Source organism: Leucoraja erinacea, chromosome 24, assembly GCF_028641065.1.
Source record: "Leucoraja erinacea ecotype New England chromosome 24, Leri_hhj_1, whole genome shotgun sequence".
Lineage (NCBI taxonomy): Eukaryota > Metazoa > Chordata > Chondrichthyes > Rajiformes > Rajidae > Leucoraja > Leucoraja erinaceus.
The window spans coordinates 26,848,527-26,874,169 of NC_073400.1; the positions used below are offsets into that span (position 1 = coordinate 26,848,527).

A 25,643-nucleotide genomic window follows, 5' to 3' on the forward strand; every position below is an offset into this window, starting at 1 on the left:
AAAATGCTATTAACACCATATCTGCAAAATCCCAAAAAAAATGGCAATTCTTAAAAGGATGTCCCCTCCTGGGGCAATATCTTAAGTATCAGGGCCCTAATTATACTCTGTGTAGGAAGGAAGTGTAGATAGACACAAACAGCTGGAGTAACTCAGTGGAACAGGCAGCATCTCTGGAGAGAAGGAATGGGTGACGTTTTGGGTCGAGACCCTTCTTCAGACTGGTTAGGGATAAGGCAGCTTACGGCCCAGTGATATGAATATTGATTTCTCTCACTTCAGGTAGCCCCGGCATTCCCTCTCCCTATCCCTCCCCCACCCAAGTCACACAAGCTTCTCGTTTTCACCCAACAAACAGCTAACATGGGCTGTTTCCTTTATCACTGTTACCTTTTTGCATTTTTTTTAAATTCATTGTTCTTCATCTCTCTCCATCATAGTCTATATCTCTCATTTCCCCTATCCCTAACCAGTCTGAAGAAGGGTGTCAACCCAAAACATCACCCATTCATTCTCTCCAGAGATGCTGCCTGTCCTGCTGAGTTGCTCCAAAATTTGTGTCTATATCTTCGGTCTAAACCAGCATCTGCTGCAGTGCCTTCCTACACAAGGAACTGCAGATGCTGATTTAATTACTCTGTCTGTTTGCTATACTGTTCAGGTCACTTTGTTCACATACCAACGCCAGACATTGATACAAGGAAACTCTTTTCTGAAGTTTGTCATGGAAAATGGTTTATGGATGTTCTTAAAGCCATCTGGGTTGGGAGGTATGGGGTAGTGTAGAGACACACTATACCCTCACTGCCTCATGAGAGATCCGTAGTCCAAGTGTGTTTTTTTTTAAATAGAGAAGAAGCCCTTGAGATGACACAGAGAACCTTGAATACCTGAGCACATTGAGGTCTAGCAAAAAGAGCTCACCACTTCCTATATGTTTACAAAGTGTTGGAGTAACTGGAAAACATGGATAGGTGACGTCTTGGGTCGGGATCCTTCTTCAGACGCTGAAGAATCTGAAAGGATCTGACCTAGAACCTCACTGATCCATGTTCTCCAGAGATGCTGCTTGACCCGCTGAGTTACTCCACCACTCTGTGTCTTTTTTGTAATCCAGCAACTGCAGTATTTTACATCTTGTTATGCACTTTTTGCATTATCTGCCGAAGGGGCCAGAGGTTCCTAGTTGGCAGCCTTAGTCACCTTACTATGCAAACAACTGGAATGAAACAAATTATCCTAAATCCTGAAAAAAGCAACAGCATTTGGCACCTCACATTTTAATGTGCTCTGTGGATGTGAACATTTTTTATTGCAGGTGTGCTATAAAGATGCTGTTTGACGGAATTAGATCAGTTCTGCTTTTGATTGCACATTCCTTGTCATGTTTCATATTGTCCAGATGCTGAGATCATAGCTGCGGCCAAAAAAATAACCCAGACTACGAAGGAAACAAAGGACATTTATTATCACATACTCCAATTGGTGTAGTGAAATTTGACTTGCCAATTGCAGCACATACTGCAGACCAAAGGATCTTTGCTGCAGACTATAATACAAATATCATTCCGATGCTACTATCATAGCCTAAATAGAGTTTGTCTTTGGACGCATGCATACATGTTGGTGAGAGCTTTGGGGGAAAATATGATTGTTTCGCTTAAAATAAGGTATAAATGCCATGCTTGTCCCGCTGAGTACTCCAGCATTTTCTGTCCACCTATAAATGCCATGCGATGTTGTACTTTTATTTTCTTGGCTACGAAGGGGTTAATAAGTTTAACCAATGAGTTTCCTGTTTTAAACGCGTCCAATCGGTCTTGAACTTGCTTTTATGTACATGTTGTATTCCGTACATGCGTGTGCTGAGGGATATTAATGCTGTTATTTGGTTAGTGTTTAACCTTAATTCAATATTAAAAGTGCGATTTGACCACTGTGCTGAATATGTCAGACACTTGGGAAAGTCGCGATCCGAATCACTTAACTAAAGGGAGACTGAAGAGTGAATTAATTGCGCATAACGTACCTTTACCGCGAAAGGAGCAGAAGAAAGAGGTTTACGTTCAGCTCTACTTAAAACACATTACTTCTAAGATTAATTCAGAATTAAGGGCGGATTTTTCCAGCGACGAGGAGGATTCTTCAGAAGTTAAAATCACCGTGAGTTTAGGGGAAATGGCTTGTCTGTATGTTTCCGTATTTTGAGTGTGACGGTAGTTGTCAGTGTTGAAGTAGTTGTGTTTTACAGGATTGATTTTATTTAAGAGGTTTGGGGCTGTATTTGCTATTAGTCGTGCGTCGTTTCTTCTTTCTGTTTGTATTCTGGTGTATTTTCTATCCATTTTGCACAGTTCAAAAACGGCGCAATCTGTTCATTTCTATTCAACCAGGGTTTTCAAATTTTACGCACAATCCAAATTCATAAACGCTACTGTCAAAGTTGGTTATTTTTAATAAGGTGAGAGGATGCATGTTGGGTAACATAGTGCATGATATTTATAAGCATTAACCGAGCAATAAGTTATGCTCTGAACTGACAAAGCTTCATTGACATTAAAGCTACAAAATGGCGGTTACTACGCGGAGCAGATTCGAGTGGGGGATTTTTTTGTTTTATTTTTGGCATCAACACACCGGCAATTTCCCGCAAATAATCGTATCATTGTTAGTTTTAAGTTTCTACAGGTACAGAACGCTGATGACGAATCTTGTGGCTTTTTTTGGGAGGCGGGTTGATCTTTGGTCAAGCTTATGTATTTTGAGGTTAATAACAAAAAAACAATGGTGGTTTTTATAAAGACAGATGTTGGAAGCAAGCAGCAGGCCAGGAAAGAGGAGCAGAATTAACGTTATCTCCGTTTCTGTCTGACCCAGAGAATGTTTCTCTGCAACTAGATTTAAAAAAAAAAAACAGATTTCCAAGATCTGCAGTTTATGCAATGAATCGTTGTAAAATGAGTGTGTATGACTGTTTATGAATGTACACATAATGAAATCTGACCATGTTCTGCTTTTGGGGTTTTTTTTATCTTCCCTGTTTCCACATGATCTGATTAATAATTAATTAATTTATAATCAAACCCCGTAATGACCTCCCAATTTCCAATAATTAACTTTTAATTGAAAATGTAAAACAACACATTTGATTGCTAGTAGTTAGAACTAAACTAGATATGACAGGCTGCATATGTTGTGTGAGTGAGAGAGAGAGAGAAATAGAATTAATGTTGCAGGTCAATGATCTTGTCTCATAAAATGTTAATGCTAACCATGCTGTCTGGGGCATCTGTATTTTTTCTCGGGCTAAGCTGTGACTTCCATGGGAAGCATGGTCACCCAAAGGCCATATGTAGCGTCGTAGCTCTGAAACGGGCTCAACTTGCCACCTTCTGACTGTGATGCTTATCGATGCTAACATCATTAACCCACCCTCTCCATATCCCTCTAGTCCTTTCCTAATCAAATAAGTGTTCAAAGTCTTTTAAACATTGTAATAATATGAGGCTCTACCTCTTCCATTTAACCACGACATTTAGTGTTAAAAAGCTATCAGATCCTTTAAATTTCTCCCTTGTGTCAGATCCTTTAAATTTCTCCCTTCACACATTAGACTGGCAATGATTGTGACCGTCTATCCTACTTGTTTATTTGGATTATTTCTTTAAAAAGTTCATGCCTAGTCTACTTTTCTTGGTATGCATATTTCACACATTCATGACTATGTTAAAAGATATTCCCCATAGAGGCGACTCGCCTGAGGCGAGGAAGTGAGCTTACTATGAAAGTAAGCAGGCAGTGAAGAAAGCGAATAGCATGTTGGCCTTCAAAACAAGAGGAGTTGAGTATAGGAGCAAAGAGCTCATGGCCCTAGTGAGACAACACCTGTAGTATAGTGTGCAGTTTTGGTCCCCTAATTTGAGGAAGGACATTCTTGCTATGGAGGGGGTGCAGCGTAGGTTCACAAAGTTAATTCCCAGGATGGCGGGACTGTCATATGTTGAGAGAATGAAGCGGCTGGGCTTGTATGCTCTGGAATTTAGAAGGATGAGAGGTATTCTTATTGAAACATAAGATTATTAAGCGTTTGGACATGCTAGAGGCAGGAAACATTTTCTCAATGTTGAGGGAGTCCAGAACCAGGGGCCACAGTTTAAGAATAAGGGGTAAGGCATTTAGAACGGAGATGAGGAAACACTTTTTCACACAGCGTTGTGATTCTGTGGAATTCTCTGCCTCAGTGGGCGTTGGGGGCCGGTTCTCTGGATACTTTCAAGAGAAAGCCTGATAGGGCTCTTAAAGATAGCGGAGTCAAGGGATATGGGGAGAAGGCAGGAACGGGGTACTGATTGTGGATGATCAGCCATGATCACATTGAATTGGGCGGTGCTGGCTCGAAGGGCCGAATGGCCTACTCCTGCACTTGTTGTCTATTGTGTTCCTCATGATTTTATAAACCTCAATTCACAACTCCGCCCCAATTTGACACATTCCATTGAAAATATATTTTGAAGCCCTCGTATTGCAGGCAACATCCCAGTAAATCTCTGATGACCAGAACTTAACATACATTGACTGACCATTGACTTGTATCCCAGTTCTTACAATGTTCTGACCCAGTATCACTGATGAAGCTGCTTGGAATCCTTTCATCTATATTGTGGTTGTACTTGTTTGCTGCCTTGCAAGTCCACATTTTGGGAAGAGAGTGTAAAAGATAAGTACGTGAATCAGAACGGCAAAAAAAACATTGTCAATTTGAGGTGTATCAACATTATTACAGAAGTTTGAGTTGTAACTTAATGTGGCACAAGATTAATTTAAAGTGTCTTCAGTGTTATTAATTTCACTCCTATGTAACTGATTTCAGTTCTTGTTCAAAAGCTGGCACAGTATTTGCACTATTATACAGTTTGAATGAGCTGAGTTTTAAATCATCTCCAATGGCTTGGTTTCACTTTTGCCTCTTGCAACTCTGGCTTGCCCTTGTCTTTTGTCACTTTCACAATTGGCACTTTACCTTTATCCACTTTGCTTTTAAAAGTTACGGTGCTGACCATAATTTGCTGTTCTCTCTCACTCTAGATTGGAACTCAAAACACTTAAAACATTTTCTGCACACTTCCTCGTCTCAGGCGAGTCACCTGTATGGGGAATTTCTTTTAACAAAGTCATGAATGTGTGAAATATGCATCCCAAGAAGAGTAGACTAGACATGGACTTTTTAAATAAATAATCCAGTACCGAGTTTATATATTCCTAGCTGGATAAATTATGATAGGCTGAATAGTCTGATTTATTTGTATTTTTTCGAGTGATAAGTGTGGGTGAATGAGCTAATTATAATATTTTAATCCATCTTTGCCACATTTATTAATGTATACAGTAGGTGATGTCTTCATTTACCTCTCTAACTTTCCATCTTTTATATTTTTTGTCTTTTTTTTTACATGTTGGCTTCTCTCCTGTGCACTTGTAACACCTGCTGGAAATAATTAAGAGTTGGGGGTATTGGCTAATTTGTCTTGGATTAGGAATTCAGTACATTCCTTATAATCTTTAAGGCTGTGCTACAGCTTTCAATTGCCATCTGTGTTGTCAGAGGAATTCTGGTAATCTAATGCTCAGATCTCCACTAGGAAAAAGTCTTTAGAAAGGGTTGATCATTTTTTGGCCTTTAACGTTTTAAATTTGATTAGGAATGTAGATTGTTAGGGCAAAGTTTTAGCGTTCTGCGTTCCACAAGATCTTTGGTTCAAACCAGCCTGTAGCAAATTAGTTAGTTGTTTCTCAATTGTGGACTGTTCCAGAGTTACTAAATTATGATGCAAGTATGTAGAGTTGTAACAGAATTAGATTTAACCATGTTTACTAATTTTCAACACTTTCAGCCAAATTACCAAATATTGGAACCTCAGTACCAATAAAACTGTATTCTACCATAAATTAAATGGATAGAGAAGGGGGGGGAAGGATACACATTGTATGGATTTAGTTGGGCGATATGATGAATACTCTTGATGGTAACATTCTTAAGTCATTGGTGAGTCTTTTTTTCCCCCCTCCTGCCATCTTCTGTTCTGTCCTCAACTTTGTTTGCTTCCTCCTTTTCTCCTCCTGCCCACTCTGCATTGTTGTTTGCACCTTTTCTTTGTTTACTCGCATCGTGGAATAAGACTGCAGTAAACAGAAATCTCTCAGAAATGAAAGGTTTGGGATTTTGGGTATCCATTGATCTGTATTCTAGACAGCTTAAAACTCAACTAAATAAACCTTTTCTGTTGTTGGGCCTTCAGGATGCAATATGTCATTCAGAGAAAGAAGATTACCCATTGAACATCTAGTATCAGCAGCAAGCTGCGGTGTCAAGTATAATATGATTCGCTTTTTATGATCACTACAAAAATGTCTCAATCACAGCCATTTTTGTCTTTTGAGCTTATCCATGTAATTCCAAACAATGCAATGCTGAATCCAAACTGATTAACCTTCCATTCCAGCAAAATAAACAAACTTTCATGATTCAAACATTTTGCAACATGATGCCATCATTTTCACTATTAAATTAAATGAAGTCAGCATTGCATTAAAAAAAATCTATTGCTTGCATTTTGAAACCATGCAAAAATTAACTGTACAGTTTTTCTTGCGGGGTGGGGCGAGAGTGAAATAGGGCGGATGGTGCTGTCCACTAGAATTAACTGTTGAACCAAGTTATAAAAGCTGTGAAAATAAAAAGTAACTAGCAAGTAATTCAAAAGCAGACCATAATTACTTTAAAATGAATGACAAGAGACAATGTGATTTCTTTATTGGGTAACAGTTGGCTTTATTTGGCTTTATTTGCCTTCATCAGTCGGGACCGAGTATAAAAGTCAGGAAGTCATGGTAGTTGTGGAGAGAAACTTTAGGCTGCTTTTCAAGTGTTGTGTCCATTTCTGGTTATCACACAAAATGAAAGCTGTAGAGTCTTAGGAAAGGGTGCAGAAGTTTACCCGGATATTGCGTGCATTGGAGTGTATTAACTGTAAGGAGAGATTGGAGAAACCTGGTTTGCTTTATCTGAAGCGTCAGTGGCTGCAGGGCAATTTAAGGTACAAAGTTATGAGGGCATAATTTTTTTTTTCACCAAGGTGGAAATGTCAAATACTGGAGGGCATGTGTTTATGGTGAGAGGGGAGGAAGTTTAAAGGAGGTTTGAGAGGAAAGTTTGTTTTTAACATCATGCTTGGTGCCGGGAATGCACCGCTGGTAAGGTGTTAAAAGCAGATATGATACCAACCTTTTAGAATTATTTTTTGACGGGCAGGAAACAGAGGGAATGTATTCTAAATGAACTGCAGTTGCTGGTTTATACCAAGGATAGACACAAAATGCTGGAGTAACTCAACGGGTCTGGCAGCATCTCTGAAGAAGGATCGTGACCCAAAATGTCACCTATCCATTTTCTCCAGAGATGCTGCCTGACCCGTTGAGTTACTCCAACATTTTGTGTCTATTTCAGGGAATAAAGGGATATGGGCATCTATTCAACAGGGAATAGAGATCAGGCACAGGCAGATGGTCCGCGCTTACAGAATAGGCCAAAAGGCCTGTACATATGCTGTGCATTTTCATGTTCCATCGTAACTGTGGTGTTGTACTGTTTTTATTTACAAAATCAATATGGAAAGATTACCTTGCAACAATATTTATTATGTAGGAAAGTAGTATCCTGGGAGACATATTGAATCATTGCCTTTTGTCAAACTTAACATAAGCAAATTTAATATGAATATTAACATATTGAATAAAAAAATGACTAAAGAATAACAAGCACCCAGGGCCAGTAAGTGTCCTCCGTTCTCAATGTAATGGTTCCTTCTGCTTGGACAGTTGCATATGTTTACTATTTAAGAAAGAGGAGAGAGGATCACTGGGGAATCAATGGGAAAGTTACCGGAATCTATAAGGATAGATTTTAGTGATTTTTTTTTTTTTTTAATTAATCAGGGAGAACCTGTAATGATTAGTAAAAGCCTAATACATATGTGACCACAAATGTTTTAGAAACATAGAAAATAGGTGCAGGAGTAGGCCAGCACCACTATTGGCTGATCATCCAAAATCAGTACCCTGTTCCTGCTTTCTTCCCATATCCCTTGATTATCTAACTCTCTCTTGAATACATCCAGTGAATTAGCAGAGAATTCCACAGATTCACAACTCTTGGGTGAAAGCAACATTAATAGATTTGGCAAAATGGATTTTGGTGTGGGCTAATGTCAGTTGATTCTTGACCTTGGACTAAAACGAATAGCGGTATCTAAATGTTACCGCTGTGAGTAATGGCATCCCAAAAATCTAGAGATGCAAGTACTTCATAAGAAGTCATTGTCAGCTCAAAAATCCTAGCCTTTATAAGCCTATTGTATGAAAGAGTAAAAGTGTGTTATAGCAAGAGTATGCTTCAGTTGCACTGCTGCTGGAGAGTTGAATAGTTATGGGCACCACACCTAAGAAAGTTTTTTTCAGCGTTTGGGAGGAGTCTCTCAGCTAATTGGCCAACTGCCTCATGGTGTGCCTGATGTTTACGGTTTCAGTCTATGTTCCTTTGAGAGACTAGTTGAGCAGAGCCTAAACAATGGTTTTCTCATTTAAATAAGTCTTCCAAGTGGAGATGATACAAAGTACTTTTTGGTTGTTCTGCAGCAACTATCAGCACTTTCATTCTTTGTTTTCACCTGTTGCTTTTTCCTCGGTTTAGTTTAGTTTAGAGATACAGCGCGGAAACAGGCCCTTCGGCCAACCGGGTCTGCACCAACCAGTGATCCCCATGATCCTACACCCACTAGGGACAATATTTACATTTACCAAGCCAATTAACCTACAAACCTTGACGTCTTAGGAGTGTTGGAGGAAACCGAAGATCTCAGAGAAAACTCACGCAGGTCACAGGGAGAACGTACAAACTCCGTACAGACAGCACCTGTAGTCGGGATTAAACCCGGGTCTCCGGCGCTGCATTCGCTGTAAGGCAGCAACTCTACCGCTGCGCCAACGTGACTGCCCTCGGTCTTGTCAAAAGGCCTTTGCCATTAAAGCCATAAATGTCATCCTTAATATGATGACATAAATCTTCAGACTAGATGCAGAACTGCCAATCGCACATCTGCAAATGAAATGCATGCTTCAAGTTGATCACCTTTTTTTTTTTTTTTTTACAAGCATAAGAAGGAGCATACTGATTTTTATCTCATTTATTGATTTCATTTCTATCTCCCTGTATTTGTTCCTTACATCAGATTGATCTAGTGAAAATATACTACTTGTGAGTTTAAGCTGTTGAATATAATTAATTCACTGTTATACAATTTAATGTTTTTGTTCCTTTTATACTCCCACAATTTTTTTGCTTCTCTATACCAACGTTTGGAACATGACTAACTGAAGTTTCATCTCATAAGTCAATGTCAATTTATCAGAACCATCGGGTGCATAGTTATTTTAGTAACCATCTCTTAAATGATAATTATGCATACCTGAGTGTTTAATTACAGTTTGGTACAAGTCAAATTCTGCTGGCTTTGCAGACATATCAATGTCTGTGGACATAAATGCCGTATGTGTGTGAGTCTTCATAAGCAGTCTCCCTTTAGTCTGAACAGGGCGTCGCGGTGTGCCTGCCGCCGTAACTTCCATTACAGGCAAAGGTGGTGAAGTGTCTTGCCCAAGGACACAACGACAGTATGCACTCCAAGCGGGATTCGAACCGGCTACCTTCTGGTCGCCAGCCTGAACTCTTAGCCCATTGTGCTATCTGTCGTCCATAAGCAGTCCTTTAGTCTGAAGGGTGATATACTTCCAGTCCAATTTTATGGGCTCTGCAGTGATTAATGTAGCCAACATGGAAACTGCAGACTCTTCTACAGGTACGGTAGATGGCTGATCGTGAGCCAGGAATTCCCATCGAATCGGTGAAGATGTTGCACTTTGTGCCTTTGGCCACTCTTACCATGACAGAGCTCAGAATAGATGGGCTGGTGCTGGGCTTGCAAACAATTCTGCTTGCCTACTATACTTGACCAGGTGTAACTAGGGCCTCGTAGAAGTCAAGTTAAGCTTATTCTCATCTGGTCAAGCAGAGTGCGGAACAGGTAGCTACAATGACAATCTTGCTTGCAGCAGCATCATAGGCACATAGACAAAGACAACACACAGAAAAATAGGCTGTGCTAAATGTGCACTGTTAGAAAATAGTCCTTAGAGATGATATGGGCTGAGCAAAAGACATCGATGTTGGCTTGCTTGTTCTTCCGGTGAATTTGACGATTTTGAAGACCCAGTGCAATACAGTTTTCCTTTCTATTTTACTTACTTTCCAATTTTATACCTTGCACTATCACCAGAAATTATTTTTTTATATTTTTAATGCATTTTATGTATTCCTTTTCTCTACAGGTTTTCCTTGTATTTTTAAGTATAGTATGTGGGCTGTTCTGTCCATAAAGAATGCAATATATTCTGAAATGTTCTCATCAACTGCTTGAGAAGTTTTCAATCTCTCCCAACCGTGGACTTCAACACTACAAAATTCTAACCTCATATGATGCACCAATTTTTTTTTCTAAATTGCCCATTTTATGGAAATGGCAAATTACAATAGCATAATGCATACTAAATAATATGGCTAAATTAAATTTTTGGTACAATTTTATCAAAAGTTAAACTGCTGCCCAGCATCAATTAATATTTTGGTGAAACATTATTTTAATATGGTGTACAGTTATTGAATTATTTTATGGAATAAATTTTCTGACTAAATAAATTTCAAGCCTGAGACTGAATTTTAACAATTTTGGACTGGTCCTATTTATAAATTGTATGAATAAATGCAGATGTGTGTGTTTTTTGTCTAACTTGTTTGCAACAGTGGTCATTATAAATGGTCATGTTAAACAAGGTGATTATGCTGCTGAATTAAATAACATTAAAAACATTATATGCAAGATTGCTGACATCTCAAATCAATGTTTATTTTGGAAAGCAGTTTTTGATCTGGATTATTTTGAAGACTAAAATAAATAATTTGGTGTAAGTAATAAGAAACTTACCACTTTTTACAAATTTCAACTCAGGAGCTGCCCAGACTGACAGAGACCAAAGATAATTATACAAATATGAATGTCTCACAGTTGAACGATGAAGAGTTGAAAGAGCAACTCATGAAGCATGGAGTTACACCTGGTCCAATTGTGGGTAGGTCTACAGCAAACTCTTTGTTGATCAAATTATTAATATCTTTCTAGTTTTGTAATTTTACCATTGTCAACCATTCCTTTAACTGTATGGAACCCACGCTATGCACTACTTTTCCGCCACCACCGCACTCCTCCCAACCAATCACTTCACATTTGAAGTTCTGTTTAAAGTCTAAGTGTGCGGGAGGAACTCCGCTGGTCAGGCAGCAACTGTGACCAGAATGGACTGACAATGTTTCAGGTCGGGACCCTTCCGACTGAAGAGTCCCATCCAGAAAAAACATCCGTCCGTTCCTTCCTTTGCAGATGCTACCTGACCTGCTGAGTTCCTCCTGCATTTTGTGTTTTGCACAAGATTCCAGCATCTTCGATTCCCTGTGCCTCTGCTTGAAGTCTGTTTGACCTTGTTTGGTCAATTATTTAAATATTTCTTTCCTTTTCATTTGCGTCAAGTTTTGTCTGATTCCATCTTTGTGGCACACTTTTAGGCTGTTTTACTAAATTGGAAATGCTATTAAGGCAAATTGTTATTTCTCCATTTCTCAAAAAATATTTGAAAACCGAATAGAACTAAAAGTTAATAAATGTTTATACCTATTGAATTGTTACACTACAGGCAGATGACAAGTTCAGATGATGATTAGTTTTGTATCATGCAGTTTAATTTATTATGCATGTCTTTTTTCCTTGCATTACCGTGGTCTTTTATTAATTTCCTATTGTTCCACATTAATAATTGAAGTTTTGCCCTAAAAGGCATCAGAAATCATTGAGATGTAGCTGGTCATTCTTCCCCCCCTTTATTTGTGTTTGCTGTCTTTTCTAACTCCATGTAGCCACTACCAGATCAGTTTATGAAAAGAAGCTCCTGAAGCTGATGGGGCAGGGTCCAGCTGTGCCTCCACCCAAGCAAAACGGAACCGGCGATGTTGAACAATACTCAGATAGTGAAGAGGAAGAAGGTAAAGTCATTTGTTTTTGTGTTTCCTGTTTACATTATCCAACAGGTCATAAAGCATCTTTGGATGGATGTACGAGTTAACCTTTTAAAAAAATATATGATTGAATGTCGTTAAATTGAAATGCTGTTTTACACTTGCCCTGGATGCATACCATCCTGCTGGCTTGCTGTGTTCCTCCCACTTTATGGTTATATATTTCATTTTGATATCCTGTTAGGGATTGGGATGTAAAGATAAAAATGCAGAAAAGATAGCATTGCACAGCAGATTAGGTATCATACTAAATGGAAACGCCAGTACATGTTTCTAATTTGACTCCTTTCAGTTGAGACATTTAGAGGAGAGAAAATCTGTGGAGATGAGGTTAAGCCTTTTCTTTATTTTTAAGAAATCTGCTTTTGTCTTTCCTCCTTTTGGTGGCAATGTCCTGCCAAAGCATAACGCCGACGTTCAAGTTAAATTGGTATTTGTTGCACTATGGTGGTCTGCAAATTAATAATTAATAATTCATTCCTCGTGAAGTTGCACCTTGTTATGTTTTAACAGATTTTTAATGCAATGTGGACTTCTATTTAAAAAGACAATTAGCAAATTGTTGCTGCCATGCTGAATGTGTTCTGTTTCCTTGGAGGTCAAAGTGAAAAAAAAAATTGCCTGTGCGGTGATCCCTCTATAATACCCAAAGGTGTCTGCTTACTTTCTGGTATGTGGCTTGAACCCACAATATTCAGACTTGGACTAGAATCCTGTCGATGAACCAGGACCAATATCGAATTTTTTAGTATTTTTTGTGTGGATTAGAGAAGGTGATTTAAATCGCGAATATTCTACATTAAAGTTGCTTGAAGACTGCATACGTATTGTGGGCCTGCTGTGCCACCATCTTCCCAATAACATTTGGGTATAGCGATTGAATGCCGGAATTACCAGAAAAAAATATATTCCATAAGATTCGTAGTTCTGTTTAGGCGACGTAGTCCCACTTGGGCGACTGCAGTCGCCACATGTTCTACCCACATTATAGTCAGGTTTACTTTATTTGTATTCTACCTGCGAAAGTAAACTCACCTTTTATGAATTAGCATTATATTACTATTGATATCGTATCCCATTGCCTAATATTTTGCAATGGATTCCTCGCTAGTAGGATGATGTTATGTAGAGTAACATTGAGTGTAAAGTATAATTGAACTTGTATCAGTTAAGAAAAAGAACGGTAGATAAATTGGATGTACCAGTTAATCTTTATGCAGCCTAATGATAGAAACTGCCAGTGCACATCAATTGATCGAATGCATCATCAGTTGCTGCCAAAATGTAATTAACAAAAACATAGCAATATTCTGAGGGTAAGCTAGTGTAAAGTATGTAGAAATTTTAATAAATAAAAAGTAGACTTTTAAACCTTTCAATTTCTTGCTTGCCATTTCAAATTCAAGCTATTAAATGTTTATAAAATGCCAAATAGTATACTTTTGTAGGGTGTGGCTGCATAAATTAGAGATTATGTCATGTTAATATGTTGTACAAATGTATAACATGTTGTATAAATGAGTCTTGCTCCCAAATAGTCTATGATTTTGATCACTTCTTAAATTGATAAAATATTTGTATCTGTCCAAATTCCTGGTATCAATTCAAAAATATTTGTTGACATGTCTCGGATTGCTAAAAGTTTGATTTTTGTTTCCAAAATTGAATGTTATACAGAATTATAATTCTCTCTTGCAGATTTTCCACCTGAGGGCTCCACGCACAGTAAAATTGGTAAGCTGCAGTTAAGTATTTTGTTGAGATAAGCTCAAAGTATTTTGTTGCCTCAACTTCTTTGTCAATTTAAGCCCAACTATTTATTTTTTAATCGGGTTATCCCCAAATTTAAAAAAAAAATGTAGATTACAGTAAACAATTGAGTGGGGTACAAGGAGAATACTGCCCAGCACGATATATTTCAAGAGTCATGAGTCAATTCGAGAATGTTTAATTGCCATCTGCACCAACAACCAAACATTCTTACACGACATTCCTACTTGCAGCAGCATAACAGACCTATAAAACATAACACACGTAGATAATTTATAATAAGCAAAAAATCAATAAATGAATAACCCCAATGCGAGTGCAAAAACACCTAAAGTACTTAGTGCAACCAAAGAGAGCCCACAGTTTATAGCTGAGGTTAGTGCTATGTAATGAGATGGTTGTTGGTAAGAAGTTGTTATTGAAACTGGTGATCACTAATTTCAGACTCGTGTACTTGGCTTGTACTTGTACTTGGCTTGTACCTGCCGATGGTTGGAGTAAATTGAAGATGTGGCAAAGGTAGTATGGGTCTTTGATGCTGACTGCCTTTTTGAGGTAGCGCCTCCTATAGATCCATTTGATAGTGGGTGTCAGTACCTTGAAGTTCACATTTCAACACACACAACCCCTAAAATGATTTATAAGAAGAAAATAAAATGCACTATTCTGTGTGTTGAGCTGCATCTTTTTGACTCTTTGCTTTGCACAGACCATAACGGGAAAAAAACAGGCATGGAGAGTGCCAGAACAGCAAATAATTGATGTTTATTGCTGTTGGATATCGAGAACTACAAATGGACAAGCATTTTGGTCCAAGCTTTGAATTTAAGAGAATATGAATTTCATCACTTTGTTGTTATTCCTTATGTTGGACACTGCAAATTGAGATCCTAATTTTGATTAATACCAGTGATTTGTAACCACTTTTGTTTAATTTGTGAAATTTTGATCTCTAAATAATGCTCTTTTACATTGTGATTCATTTTTGTATTGCTTTGAGTAATTTAGGTAATTCGCAATCAAGATGCATTTGATATCAATACCTCCTAATATTCCCAACTTCTATGTGCTTGCTTCATGTCATCTTTCTGATCAGCTTGACCATAGGCTGGGATCTTGGCATGTAAATATTCCCTACCTCTTCTGAAGTACAACTTTCATTATTTTATTGAAGCCATTTAACTTATTTGAAATGCGAGTTAACTCCTCTGATAAGCCAAAGTAATACCTTAAATTATTTCACTTTGTCCATTAGCTATACCATTCTAAAAATAAAGATTGAAATTCAGAATCATTACCATGCTCTCATCGTGCTGTGATTGTCAGGGGAAAAAGGTACAGGAACCTGAAAACCATGACCTCCAATTCCCATAATTCTTGGATTCGGAATCAGATTATTTATTATAATGTACACCAGGGTGCATTGAAGCTTAAAATAAGTAGTATACATCCTGTAATAATAAATCAAATTACGCGCACCTGCGGATTCAGGGACAGTTTCTTCCCAGCTGTAATCAACCAACTGAACCATCCTACCAACAACTAGAGAGCAGTCCTGAGCTACTATCTACTTCATTGGAAACCCTCAGCCTATCTTTGATCTGACTTTACTGGGCTTTATCTTGCATTAAACATTATTCACATTATTCCCTTGATCGTCTACACCAGGGGTCGGCAACCTGCGCCCCCCACCCCCCCCCCCCCCCCCCCCCCCCAATCATGCTGCCCGTAACCCGAAATCATCCGGCCTGCAGGCAGAATCTTTTTTTCCCGTAATCATCCGGCCCGCTGAGTGCTGAGCTCTGGCTGTACCGCATCCTGCGCAAAGCCACCGGCACGGCCGTGCACCTTCTCTGAACACGTTTAAGAAAGAACTGCAGATGCGGGAAAGATCCACGGTAGGCAAAAATGCTGGAGAAACTCAGCGGGTAAAACATGCAAGGATTGCATGATGCTGCCTCACCGGCTGAGTTTCTCCAGCATTTTTGTCTACCTTCTGTGAACATGTATTTTGATGCCTGCCATCCGGGGCGGGATGGGAGTAGGATCCATGTGTACACGTGATAGATGTGGCCCGCCCTCCGCTGACATACATGCGTCCTGGCCCCTATGCAGAACAAGGTTGCCGACCCCTGGAGCACACCGGATGGCTCGATTATAATCGTGCTATCTTTCCACTGACTGGTTAGTATGCAACAAAAGTTTTTCACAGTACCTCGATACACGTGACAATAAACTAAGCTAAACTATAGTATATTAAAAAAATAAGGTGCAACAATAGAATGGCGTATGAGGTAGAGTGAAGCCTATGTGGCAGCACCTCTAGGAACGGGGTGTGAAAGAGGTAATTGGATCAAAAGTCTAACACCAGTAGGGAAGAAGTTAAATATTAAGTCTGGATGCTCGAGCTTTCAAGCTCCTGTGGGTTCACTCGGAAGGTAAAAGAGAAAAGGGAATGGCCAGAGTGGTAGGAAACCTTGAGCTTTGATTTCAAAATGCAGCCTTGTTTACTTGTGATTTCCAAGACATTACATCAGAAATTACGTTTTAGGCAGCAAGAGAATTTAGTTGTCGTCTGTATTGGCAACGGAACATTCAAATTGTTGCTGCAGCTTTGTGGGCTGATTAATGCAATAACACGCACAAGTATAAAATAATCAGTAAAACAATAAATTGATCATCAGTATTACTAGCTAACTAGACCATAATAGTGTAAATTCATAGCGTAACCAAAACAAAGTTCATAGTAGATCAGAGTTACTGAGATAGTTGTGCAGTGCTCAAGAGCTTGATGGTTACTGGGGAAAAAATGGAGGTCGTGTTTCTCAGATTCCTTGACCTTTTTCCCGATGGTTGTAGCGCAATGAGAGCATGGTACAGATTCTGAATTTCAATGTTTCTTAGAATGGTACACTTGATGCCGATATGAATACATTTCTAGTTGTATATCTCCAATCCAGTTTTTTAAGACTTTGTGTTTTAGATTTAGTTATCTATGCATCTCTCTTCAGATTCGTCATATCAAAGACACAGTACATCGAAAATCACCATCACAGATGCAAGTAGTACAAGCAAATCAAGACAAATGCAGGTAATTGTGCATGTAGTTCAATTATCTAGGATGTGTTCGGCTCACAATTTGATGCCTTTCACGTCTGTCAATTTCCAAAACTGATCACTTCTCTGAAGAAAATATGTGAATGGAAGCAGAGGAAAATAAGTACTTTTTGTTTGCAAACTATGAAAGGCAAACTTATTATTTTCCTCCCTGATTATTTTTCTCATTATTTAAAATGTTACATATTTTCAAAAGCCTTAAGTTCTGGAATAATCATGATTACAATCAAAGGATATGGAGTGAAGGGATAAATCTGGAGACCAACCTGTTTATAAAGTCGAAAACAAGTAAGGATTATAAGTCATTCAGATGAATCAAGGGCAAGAAGTCGTATTGGGCAAAAAACAATGCCAGAATCACTCATGCTGACAATTCCCTTAAAGGATTTAGATTGAGAAATCTGTGTCCTTGAGAATTAATATTGAGAAATATGGCAAAATATAAAGAGAAAGTAATAAATTCAGAAATGCTCCTGCAGTTCCACATTGCTGGGCAATGCTTCTGACTTGTTTTATTTTTCTATTCAATTAATACATTCTATCCACCATAATAACTACATTTTTGCATATAGCCAGGGTTTATGCCATTTCATGGCAATGTTTAAGATGAAATGTGAATCTACATGCAAAATATTGGTTTAATACGCTAGAAATGACTGTTGGGTACTAGTATATGCAATGGCTTTTGCATTAGCAAGCAAAGAAAGTCCTTGGCTATTCGGTTTCCAGAGGGCAAGTGAATGATAACCTATAAATAGCTCATTCCTCATCAATCCACATCGGAGTGAATGTTAAGCTTTCCCACATTCTGTTTGCATTATACATCTTTGAAAGAACTCACTTCCGATTTATGAAATTAACTGTACATTTAATTACTAACTTTATAAATGACAACATTTGATGCTGATGGCTATTTAATTTATATTTTATACCAGTTGACAGAGATATTGTGTGGTGAAATTGCCTTTATTTTCTGTGTGAAAGATGCATCTTCTAGATGCGCTGGGACGCATCTTGGTTCTTGGTTTCTTGGTCCTCCAAAATATTCCAAATGGAATTTAAACTGGAGGTGGAGAAGGGAGGGCTTAAGCCAGAAAGGGTTATTGGGAAGAAAGAGCTATTTTAAATTTAGTTGCATCTGGTTGGGTAACTATAGATGGGTGGAGATTATTCCATCCTCAGTGATGTGGCCTGGGGTCATCGTGTGTTTCGGGACTCATAACATCAGACACCCTCGCCCAGCCGACCCAGCCGGGGTTGATCAAGCCCTGGCTTGCGTCCCAGCAGCAAACACCCTCAGTTCAGCCCTCTTAATCTAAAGCCATCTAGTGGCTTTCTCTGCGGCTTCACTTGTGGATTGAATGGCCCTCTTCTTTATCGGCCCCGTAATGCCCAACTGGTTGAGGACTTTGCAGAATATCTAACAAGTGATATTATCCAAATAGTAAACCCTTGTTATTACCATCCTCTTTATAACGGCCCCTTGAAATATTCCCAAGTTAGAATGAGCACTTTATTGTCTCTCTGTTAATAGAGCAATTGCAGAATTCCAATATAATAAGGCTTAGCCGAGAAATCTGGAAAATAATTTTTTCAAACTGTTCACCCTTTCAAATTAAGAGTTTCCAGAAAGGACCATTTTAAATTAACTAAAAATAATAATAATTAAATATGCTAAATTATACATTCCTTTGGAGGAGAAACATTTATAAATAGAATCCTTACATGCATTCATTAGGTGTAAAATGTTATATCTGGTTTGCCGATATAAAAATAAAACTGAATATATAGTGGATTGGATTGTTATTTGCTGTTGCAACACAGACTGTTGTATCCAAGTAAGTTCGGATGAAATGCAGATCTTGGTTTAAACCAAAGGCTGTCACAAAAAGCTGGAGTAACTCGGCGGGTCAGGCAGCATCTGGAGGAATAGATGATGTTTTGGGTCGAGACCCTAGACTTCAGACTGAAATCCAAGTGTTCAAGTGAAATACAAGCATTAAAATGCATAAATATCTTTTTTTTTTACATTTATTTCAGGTAAATGAAACAGTGGATGTATTGACTCCGATGTTTCCAAATGAAATGAGCACTCCATCAGGAATCAGGTTAGAAATGTGTCCTTGTTCGGCATAATTATCCAAAATACCTATTAGTTGGATGGGGGGGATGGGGGGGGTGTGATACATGCTATCATGGGAAGAATGCTGGAAAGAAATCCTGCAATGAAGCTAACTATTCTTTTATTTCTATGTACAGTGCAACACGACGTCGACCAATCAAAGGAGCAGCAGGTCGGCCAATTCAGTATAATTTTGATGATCTGGCCACACGGGCTTCGATGAGGAATACCTACAAGGAGAAAAGCAGCTATTCGGGTACAAAGGAGAACAAACCAGTACAACGTCTTGTGCCAGTGTGGCTACGAATCCTCCTGTTCATCATTGTGATATTAATCCTCTTTCTCGTCTATCAGGCAATGGAAAGTAATCAGGAGAATCCTTTTGCATATTTCCTGGAGAAAGCCAGCAACCAAGTGTCTCAGCCACAACCCGAAGCTTCGGCCACACCAGACCGTGAGGCAGAGGTGATTGTGGAGTAGGTGTATGTGGTAAAATGACAACAATCTCTGCATTAGCTGGTTTAAAGTAGTAAAGCCTATTGAGCTTCATTGCTTTAAAACAAGAAATGAGGGCTCTATCACAGTAACCAGATATGCCAGTACATCTGGACAAAAATCCTCAGAAATAAATACGTCTTCTTCCCTCCATCATCCCCTGTTTCCATTTCTCCCTTATTAAACAATGTCAGGCCTGTTGAATTTGTAAGGGAAGGAAAAGGAAAACTTGTCTAATTTGTTCAAACTGAATATAGAGGAAAAATGCCAAATTGGTGAATTTGTGGGTGTGGGGGGGGGGGGCATATGTGTTGTATGATATCTGCCTGATCATCTAATTAACATAAGGTGCCCAGATAATAGGTAAGGTTACATTTTTCTCTAAACAGAGATATCCATTTCATTCTTTGGCAATTACATTGTTTAACAATTCCTCTTGTGTTATAACATCTGTCTGCTGTGCCATTTAATATTGCATCCATTCTTATAAATCCCTAAATTGGTGCCTTGGTCATTTAGTGTTTTTTTTAACAGGAAAGTCTTGAAACTAGGATGCCTTTTTAATCTTTGAATTTTGCATGTGTTTCACTGCTGGCATGACACACATAGGGACAGCATTTCTATATGTAGCTTAATATTAGTACTGGCTTGATATGTACTAGTTTAGTGCAGAGGGTTAAATTATCAAAACTTTACGGTCTTTCAAATGTTTTTTTTTGTTAAATTTATGCATGTAATTGTCTTAACCAGGATATTAAAGTTGGGTTTGTTTGGAAATACAATTTTATAAATAAATATTCAAACTAGTTCAAATATTAATTTTTCCAAACTTTTTGTTAAAGGTTATTGTAAAAATTCTTCAGAGTCAGTACTGTATATATCTCCCCCCCGATTTACCAATTACAGGTCCCCCCCCAATTTTCCGGCAAATGGTGGTTTCCCCCCCCCCCCCCCTTAATCCAAAGTTCCCCCGAAAATGTGGCGCCTGGGCCTGATGAAGCAGCTGATCTCAACCTCATTGGGGCTTTCACACAAATCGGCGGGTCAAATTTTTTCCCCCTGCGGTTCCCCCTCTGGAACCCTAGCCTGGCTGACACCGGCAGATCCATTCCCAAAGCAGACTTATGCGGCAGATCAACAGTTGGAATTTGCTGCCAGCAGCCAGTGCTCTGGAACTCCGGCCTGGCCAGAACCGTTCCCACAGCTGACATCCATGGCCGACTTTATGGGCCGGTATCTTGGCGCCACCAAGGCCATGACCTCTGTTGGTCCAGTAATACGGATAACACAGCTAGGCTCTGGAACCAAGTGTGCCAGAAAATTGGTAGTGGACCCGTTTCATAATAACAGCAGCCGAACAGTTTCTCCACTTGCATTTCTTAAAAATACTGAAATCACAATTTAGAATGTGCATTTATTTTACAGGTTTTCTACCTCTTTGCTTTTCTGTTGTCAGCTGGTAAAGAGAGCATACAGTGCCCTCCATAATGTTTGGGATAAAGACCCATCATTTATTTATTTTGCCTCTGTACTCCACAATTTGAGATTTGTAATTAGAAAAAATCACTCGTGGTTATGAAGCACATTGGCAGATTTTAATAAAGGGTATTTTTGTACATTTTAGTTTCATCATGTAGAAATTACAGCAGTGTTTATATATAGTCCTCCCATTTCAGGGCACCAGAATGTTTGGGACACAGCAATATCATCTAAATAAAAGTAGTCATGTTTAGTATTTTGTTGCATGTCCTTTGCATGCAATGACTGCTTGAAGTCTGCGATTCATGGGCATCACCGGTTGCTGGATGTGTTTTTCTGGTGATGCTCTGCCAGGCCTGTATTGCAGCCATCTTTAGCTTATGCTTGTTTTGGGGGCTAGTCCCTTTCGGTTTTCTCTTCAGCATATATAAAAGGGATGCTCAATTGGGTTCAGATTGGGTGATTGACTTGGCCACTCAAGAATTTACCATTTTTTAGCTTTGAAAACTCTTTAGCAGTATGTTTGGGATCACTGCCTTGCTTAGAATGAACTGCCGGCCAATGAGTTTTGAGGCATTTGGTTGAACTTCAGCAGATAGGATGCGTCTATACACTTCAGAATTCATTATGCTTCTACCAACAGCAGATGTATCAATAATGAAGATAAGTAAGCCAGTACCTTCAGCAGCCATACATGCCTAGGCCATAACACGCCCACCACCGTGTTTCACAGATGAGGTGATACTTTGGATCTTGGGCAGTTCCTTCTCGCCTCCATACTTTGCTCTTGCCATCGCTCTGATATAAGTTAATCTTCGTCTTATCTGCCCACATGACCTTTTTTCCAAACTGTGGTTGCTCTTTTAATTACTTCTTGGCAAACTGTAACCTGGCCATCCTATTTTTGCGGTTAACCAGTGGTTTGCATCTTTTTGCGGCTAACCGGTGGTTTGCATCAATGTGTAGCCTCTGTATATCTGTTCATGAAGTCTTCTGCGGACAGTGGTCATTGAAAAATCCACACCTGACTCCTGCAAAGTGTTTCTGATTTGTCGGACAGGTGGTTGGGGATTTTTCTTTATTATAGAGATAATTCTTCTGTCATCAGCTGTGTAGGTCTTCCTTGGCCTGCCAGTCTCTTTGTGATTAGTAAGCTCACCAGTGCTCTCTTTCTTCGTAATGATGTTCCAAACAGTTGATTTTGGTAAGCCTAAGGTTTGGCTGATGTTTCTTACCAGTTTTATTCTTGTTTCTCAGTCTCATATTGGCTTATTTGACTTTCATTGGCACAACTTTGGTACTCGTGTTGATAAACAGCAATAAAAGTTTCCAAAGGTGATGGAAAGACTGGGTGCCGAGAGCTCTGTAAAAGGAGGCATTAAGGAAGCATTTAAACACACCTGAGCAATTACAAACACTTGTTAATCCATGTGTCCCAAACATTATGGTGCCCTGAAATGAGGGGACTATGTATAAACACAGCTGTAATTTCTACATGGTGAAACCAAAATGCATAAAAATACCCTTTAATAAAATCTGACACAGTGCACTTTAACCACATGTGATTTTTTTTTTCTATTACAAATCTCAAATTGTGGAGTACAGAGGTAAATAAATAAATGATGGGTCTTTGTCCCAAACAATATGGAGGGCACTGTGTGTGTTTCTTTCTCGTGCCCTGTAGACATCTCTTCCATCCCCTGCCTCATTATTAGTCCAGTGAGCATTGATTGAATCCCTATGGAAAATTAACAAATGACTTGGATGCTCATAGCTTCAGAATTATCTAATGGTGAGATAAATGAGTGAAAATAAGGCATAGGCAGGAGATGTGTTACTGCAATGGGTTTATTGATCTGAGCACTCTACAAGTGCAGTGAGCAAAGCATCATTGCCCAGACTCTGTTTATGCCCCATTTCAAAGAGGGCCGTGTAATAGTAGATGCTTGGCTGCAACATCCCTGAATTGTACAAAATCGCAGCACAGAAGGAGACCATTCAATCAATTGTCTCACTATCTGAATATATGAAGAGAGAGAGAGAGAGTGCAAGTTTCCATTAAACGTCCTGTTAACACATCCAAGTCATAGGCAAATACATGGATTATTCACCACCTCAAGGTTGCATGTTTTAAGAAATCTTAAGTTTTGTTGGGGTATCGACATTAGCCAGCTTGGTGTCTTGAGCTTATGCTTCCCAAAAGATTGCATATTGTCAAATATGATTGTTGAGGGCATTTATGTGTTTACAAGCTATTTTGTATTTTTTTTTAATGTTTTTAATAATGGTACATACATGGTCACATGAAGTGCAGAGATGCAAGGTACACCAGAAATGGTGGACTTTATTAATTTTGGACTTTCCTAATTATTAAATACTTTATGGCATATTCATATTTAATGTTCATAACCTAATGAGCACAACATATTAACTTTTGTTTATTAAGCTAAAGATGTGAAATTCAGTACATTTTTTTTGCAGACTATGTATTTGATAATGGTAAGCTAAGATTTAAAACTTGTGGAACTTCCAGCTTTGTTTACTTAAATTCCAATTTATCTGGCTATCTTTCCTGATTTATAGCTGTTTGCTATTGTAGTTCGACAAAGGTTTTTGATGTTTTTTTTTTTCCCCCAGCATGAAAATAAGTTAAAATATTCATAACAGTATGTCCATATTGGTGGTAAGGTGATAGAACTTTACATTTTTAATGTATCATTCCAATTTCTACTTAAAATTTGATTACACTTCTTTACATTGCATGTGATTTTGTGTGTGCTTGTTTCTTTTATGTATTGAATCCTGATCAATTTTAATTGGAAAATTGTCTACACAAACTTATTTAGATAAATTTTAACTGGTCCAGCAAGAAAACGGGTTACTTGACTGTTACAAATACAGTTTTTTCAAAGAAAAACAATTAATTATCCAGATAGGTTTGAATTTCTGAAAAGCTGACATAAGATTTCCATTATTATATTGGCCTATGATCCTCAATAATGTTAGAACTCAGTAAGTAGTAGGGAAGTCTATTTTCTATGTCTATGCTTGAGTAATGAAATACAAAGTTCATGCACGTACAGTCTTAAAGCGCTTTGCATTCATGAATTGTACTTCAGTAAACCACTGAGGCTGACACGTACAAAATGTGGACAGATACTTCTCAAATCTGAACCACAGACTAGCTGCGCCCAGCTCTTAGAGACCTACAAAAACTCGATTTTTGTGAAATGACTACATTTACAATTTTTAATTTGGGAAAAATCTAAACATGCATCATTTTTGAAAGGCTTGTTGGAGAACAAGAATTGATACATTTTCAATAATTTGCAGGTATGAAAAAGGCATTTGTGTCCCTTTTGATATTTGGGCAACAGGGATTTGAAGAATGGATTTAAAAGTGGGTGGGAAAATTGTTGTGATTAATTCTTACTCCACTTTGTGCTTTTGGATACTGTTGAATTCATCATGTTGGTACTTGGATTATTTGGCTTCCATTTGATACATGTTTGAAATGTTATGAAACACAACTTTATTGTGTTCATTGTTGCTGGTTTTTGAATAATTTTGAGTTAACCTGGGATAATTTTGTCGGGATCTCAGTTGATGTATTTCTTAATGGGGTTGGCTCTGTTTTGCTGAACAATTGAGCCCACAATTGGGATCTAAATTTGCAATTTCTTTCATCCATTTGGCCGACAGGTTACATTTGAAATGTTCTGCATTGTTTTCATTTGGTGGTGTTTCTCTCTAAAGTGCTCTGTTTGGGAACCTTTGAAATGCTATCACCAGCTCTGTTTTGAATGTGCCTTATTAAAGTTTCTTATCCAAATTTAAATAAAATTTGTATATTTAAACTGCATCTTCATTCTGTGTGTGTGGGTGGGTGTCTAATGTAACTTAGACAGGGATAGACTTTCTGACCTCAACCAGTACTGTACATAGCTTTTACCTTTTGTGTTTTATGTTGTCCATCTTACCAACCACCATATTGTTAGAATATTCTCTGCCATATATGATAAAGTATGAATTATATCATCCACTCATTTATATAGCAACTCCAGTATATACAAAAATCAAATACATTTTTTTTCTCCTCCATTTTGTTTCATGTGTTTCCCTCTCTGCCACACACATACTTATTTGTTCAGTCCCGACCAACATCCATTCTTTCCCACAGCACTTTCCTGTGCATCTGCCAGACTTTTAACATGTTTTATCTCTTGGGGCCCCGAAACAATTTCAGTATTTTGTTTTCCTTTTGGATTCCTCGCATTGTGGCTTATGCTTTCTGCACATTACTGTGTTTGACTCTTGTCAAGTTGGTGTGCGTCATTATCTTTTGTCAATTAATCTTACTATCATTCCACTCTGTTTTAAAAACGTTGTCTTTTTGGATATTTCCTTTCTATTTTCTCCTTCACA

General features: G+C 38.4%; 1 protein-coding gene across 2 annotated transcripts in view; it reads left to right on the forward strand.

Annotated features, from left to right (window-relative positions):
- Window positions 1–25,079, forward strand: part of LOC129708848 (lamina-associated polypeptide 2-like) — a 34,303-nt gene extending 9,224 nt beyond the window's left edge. The window contains exons 1-7 of one of the 2 annotated variants that reach the window (XM_055654872.1): window positions 1,898–2,163; window positions 11,118–11,238; window positions 12,077–12,202; window positions 13,934–13,969; window positions 17,017–17,096; window positions 19,163–19,230; window positions 19,382–25,079. In XM_055654872.1, the coding sequence (XP_055510847.1) occupies window positions 1,948–2,163; window positions 11,118–11,238; window positions 12,077–12,202; window positions 13,934–13,969; window positions 17,017–17,096; window positions 19,163–19,230; window positions 19,382–19,724 (990 nt within the window). In that variant the 5' untranslated portion in view covers window positions 1,898–1,947 and the 3' untranslated portion in view covers window positions 19,725–25,079. Of the gene's footprint in view, window positions 1–1,897; window positions 2,164–11,117; window positions 11,239–12,076; window positions 12,203–13,933; window positions 13,970–17,016; window positions 17,097–19,162; window positions 19,231–19,381 lie in introns of those variants that run through there. The other variant, XM_055654873.1, reaches the window with a different exon arrangement.
- Window positions 25,080–25,643: the final 564 nt, after the last annotated feature.